This window comes from Oryctolagus cuniculus, chromosome 11 (genome assembly GCF_051225735.1).
Source record: "Oryctolagus cuniculus isolate XC-2025 breed Fujian yellow rabbit chromosome 11, ASM5122573v1, whole genome shotgun sequence".
Classification (NCBI taxonomy): domain Eukaryota; kingdom Metazoa; phylum Chordata; class Mammalia; order Lagomorpha; family Leporidae; genus Oryctolagus; species Oryctolagus cuniculus.
In genome coordinates this window covers 10,063,919-10,068,062 of record NC_142877.1, presented here as the reverse complement: position 1 = coordinate 10,068,062, position 4,144 = coordinate 10,063,919, and the positions used below count along the sequence as shown (strand labels likewise).

General features: G+C 59.9%; 1 protein-coding gene across 1 annotated transcript; it reads left to right on the top strand.

Moving 5' to 3' along the window:
• Positions 1 to 169: 169 nt before the first annotated feature.
• Positions 170 to 3,404, top strand: MOCS3 (molybdenum cofactor synthesis 3). Its single transcript, XM_051832624.3, has one exon. It carries the CDS (start codon positions 217 to 219, stop codon positions 1,681 to 1,683), a length of 1,467 nt encoding a protein of 488 aa, XP_051688584.3. The 5' UTR covers positions 170 to 216; the 3' UTR covers positions 1,684 to 3,404.
• Positions 3,405 to 4,144: the final 740 nt, after the last annotated feature.

Sequence of the window (4,144 nt, the reverse complement as noted above, 5' to 3'; positions counted from 1 at the left end):
GAGGCGCCGGAAGCGGAATTACGTAAGAGCCGCGCGGAAAGGGGCGGGTCGGACCGTACCAAGTTCCGGGAGAGGGGGACGGCTAGCTGTTCCTCGCTTTCCGACTTCTATGCGGTCCAGTGAAAATATTAGAAACCTGAGAATCTGTCAAGTTGAAGCCTAAGGTTTCCTAGCACGTGGAAATCTATTTTTCGCCTTTTCCCAAAGTCCACGGGGATGTTTGGATTACCCCAGTCTCTAGGCGACGATAAGCCGGAACCGGAAATGCCCTGCACGCGCCAGCCTCCGGCGGACGTCGCCATGGCTGCCCGGGAGGAGGTGCTGGCTCTACAGGCTCAGGTTGCCCAGCGTGAGGAGGAGCTGGAGTCCCTGAAACAGAGGCTGGCGGCGGCTCTGGCGGCGGAGCGGGAACCGGAGTCGGAGCAGCCGGCGCCGGTGTCGCCGCTGCCGCCCAGGGCGTCCCTGTCGCGAGACGAGATCCTGCGCTACAGCCGGCAGCTGGTGCTGCCCGAGCTGGGCGTGCAGGGCCAGCTGCGCCTGGCGGCCGCGTCCGTGCTCATCGTCGGCTGCGGGGGGCTCGGCTGCCCGCTGGCGCAGTACCTGGCGGCGGCCGGCGTGGGCCGCCTCGGCCTGGTGGACTACGACGTGGTGGAGATGAGCAACCTGGCCCGCCAGGTGCTGCACGACGAGGCGCTGGCCGGCCAGGCCAAAGTCTTTTCGGCCGCCGCTTCGCTGCGCCGCCTCAACTCGGCCGTGGAGTGCGTGCCCTACGCCCAGGCCCTCACCGCGGCCACGGCGCTCGACCTGGTCCGGCGCTACGACGTGGTGGCCGACTGCTCCGACAACGCGCCCACTCGCTACCTGGTGAGCGACGCCTGTGTGCTGGCCGGCCGGCCCCTGGTGTCGGCCAGCGCCCTGCGCTTCGAGGGCCAGATCACGGTGTACCACTACGGCGGCGGGCCGTGCTACCGCTGCGTGTTCCCGCAGCCGCCCCCGGCCGACACGGTGACGAGCTGCGCCGACGGCGGCGTGCTGGGCGTGGTGACCGGCGTCCTGGGCTGCCTGCAGGCGCTGGAGGTGCTGAAGATCGCCGCGGGCCTGGGCCCCTCCTACAGCGGCCGCCTGCTGCTCTTCGACGCGCTCTCGGGGTGCTTCCGCTGCGTCCGGCTGCGGGGGCGCAGGCCCGACTGCGCGGCCTGTGGGGAGCGGCCCACGGTGACCGCCCTGCAGGACTACGAAGCCCTCTGTGGCTCGTCGGCCACCGAGAAGTGCCGCTCCCTGCAGCTCCTGGGCCCCGAGGAGCGCATTTCCGTGACCGACTACAAGCGGCTCCTGGATGCCGGGGCGCCGCACCTGCTGCTGGACGTCCGGCCGCGAGTGGAGGTGGACATCTGTCGCCTGCCGCATGCGCTGCACGTGCCCTTGACGCTGCTGGAGCGCAGGGACGCGGAGAGCCTGCGGCTGCTCGGGGACGCCATCCGCGAGCGGGGCCGGGCCGCCCCGGAGGGCGCGGCGCTCCGCGTGTACGTGATCTGCAAACTGGGCAACGACTCGCAGAAGGCCGTGAGGCTCCTGCAGGCCCTGCCGCGAGTGCCGGAGCTGGCCTCGCTAAGGGTGCAGGACGTGGCGGGCGGGCTCATGGCCTGGGCCGCCAAGGTGGACGGCTCCTTCCCGCAGTACTGAGCGCCCGCTCGAGGCGAGGGCGAGGGGTGCGCAGCCGCGGGACGCCGGGATGCGGCTGGGTTCTCTTCTGGGATGCAGCCAGGGCCTGGGTTCCGCAGCATCGAATGGGCGGAGCCGGTCACGGGGCTTCCGGCCGCAGCGGCTGGGAGGGTGTAGGGGCTGTGACTGTTTCCGGGAGGGGCCCTGAACGTGGGAAATGCACCGTGACACCGGGTTTGTATTCCGAACTGCACATCGTTTTTGTCTGCCTGCTGCTGATCGAAAAGCGCTCTGAACTGTCTGAGGCCTGGAGCGAAGCTGTGAGCTGGGCTCACCGAGCTGACCACAGAAGGCGTGTGCTCAGGGCAGTGTCAGGCGTTCGCGGGGTCTGGTCTCTAATTCAGACGTCAGGTTTCGTTCATGGGTTGTCTTCTCCGGGAAGTGGTCCTCCTGCCGGACATTTGAATCAGTGTGGAAGTGAGGTCTTTCCAGTTCAGTGAATTACAGGAAGCCGTTTGCCTGTCAGTTTCGCTTATGAATTGCCAACTTGCCTTAAAGTTCGCTCAGGGTCCACCCTGTGTTCACGCAGTCACATTTTCTTTGCTCTGTGGTTTGCTTTGGGATCTTCCAGGCAGTGTCTCAGCCCTCCCCCCTTCCATCCGCCTTTCCTGTTCTGACTCTTACCCGAACATTTCACAGCAGTGTAAGTACAGGTGTTTCTGTGGGCCACGTCAAACCACACTTTCATGAACTGGGAGACGCCCAGCTCCTCGTGTGCACAACAAATTCGAAGTTTGGTGCGTGAGTGTGCCGGCGGCTGTCAGTCTTCTCCAGCTGCTTATTGTGAGCGGCCCGTGGTCAGATTTCTCTTTCTAAAGAGAAGCAGGAACTCGGAGAACTGAAATCCCGTGTGTCCACCAGCAAAGCTTTCAAAAGTCTAAAGCCTTGTGGGCGGATTCACTCACTAGCTTATTCACTCACTAGTTATTGGTTTGGATAGGTCGACTTGTGGGGCCTCTTCAGAATAACATTCAATCCAAAACCTGAATGGTGAGCTGGAGCCAGTTATGAAAATCTGGGAGAACAATCCTGGGGAGAGAGACAAGTGTGAGAGCCCAGCGCAAATACCGAGCTGTCCCGGCAAGTATAGAGGCAAGGTGGGCTGTGGGGCCGCTGGGGAGGCCGTGGGCCATGGCGGGAGTCTGCTTCCATTCTGAGTAATGGCTGACGTCTGTGTGGGCAGCTGTTGAATCCAGAAGCACCGCGCCCACAGCCCACAGCCCACAGCCCAGGCACTTCACTCCCAGCAGAACTTTGTGTTTCTCTGTCGTGAGACAGTCTGTGCTTGCATGATGACAGACAGAGCTCTTGTGCGCACACCAGAAATGCCCCTGGGTACTCGTGCACAGACCTCTGCCCCCCGAGTGGAGTCCCAGAGCCCCCCATCCAGCGTCGGTCAAGGGAGGGCAGCGTTCTCCCGGAAGCTTGTCTGTTTCTGAGGACCCCCACACGCCTGAGGTCAGCTGTGTGACCCAGTTTGCTGTACTCAGAAGATGGCCTTTGTACACTGTGTCATCTCACAGTCCCGTAGGTTAGTGGAGGTAACAAACTCTTGTCATTGGAAGTCTTGCGTCTGTCTGCGTTGTTTCAGGATAATTCTGCGGTCGGTTTGGAATGTTAGGAAAACCACTACAGTGTGGGAGTGGGAAAGCATTTTGCAAATAAAGTGGTGCCAGGGTTAATTCCTACCTGTGATGAGCCGTAATTTCTGAAGCACTCTGGATGTGAAAGAATTGGGATGACAAATAGGGTATCTGTCTATCTAACATAGGTATATGAGGGGACTTCAAAAAGTTCACAGGGACTTGCATGATGGTGGAGCAGGTTTAGCCACCACCTGTGCCGCTGGCATCCCATGTTGGTGCTGGTTCGAGTCCCAGCTGCTCAACTTCCCATCCAGCTCCTTACTAATGGGCCTGGGAAAGCAGAAGACGACCCAGGTACTTGGGCCCCTGTACCCACATGGGAGACCCCGTTGGAGTTCCAGGCTCCTGTCCTCAGCCTAGCCCAGCCCTGCCCATTGCGGCCATTTGGGGAGTAAACCAGCAGGTGAAAGATCTGTGTGTCTCTCCCTCTCTCTGGAACTCTGCTTTTCAAATCAATTTATTAAAATATTTTAAAAAGTTCATGGAAATGGAATTGAAAGGTGTGTTTTGGTGTAAAAATATTTTGAGATCTGTACATAATCTCTCCACGACATGCATTTTCCACAGCTTTCTGCAGACCCGTGTAGTTCACATGAAGTCTGTGTGCTGACACCGTCTCTAGTTTCTAACCTTACTTCAATTATTTGGCATCTTTTTTTTTTTAAAGATTTATTTTATTTGCAAGTCAGAGTTACAGAGAGAGGAGAGGCAGAGAGAGAGCGAGCCTCCATCCGATGGTTCACTCCCCAGTTGGTCGCAACGGCCAGAGCTGTGCT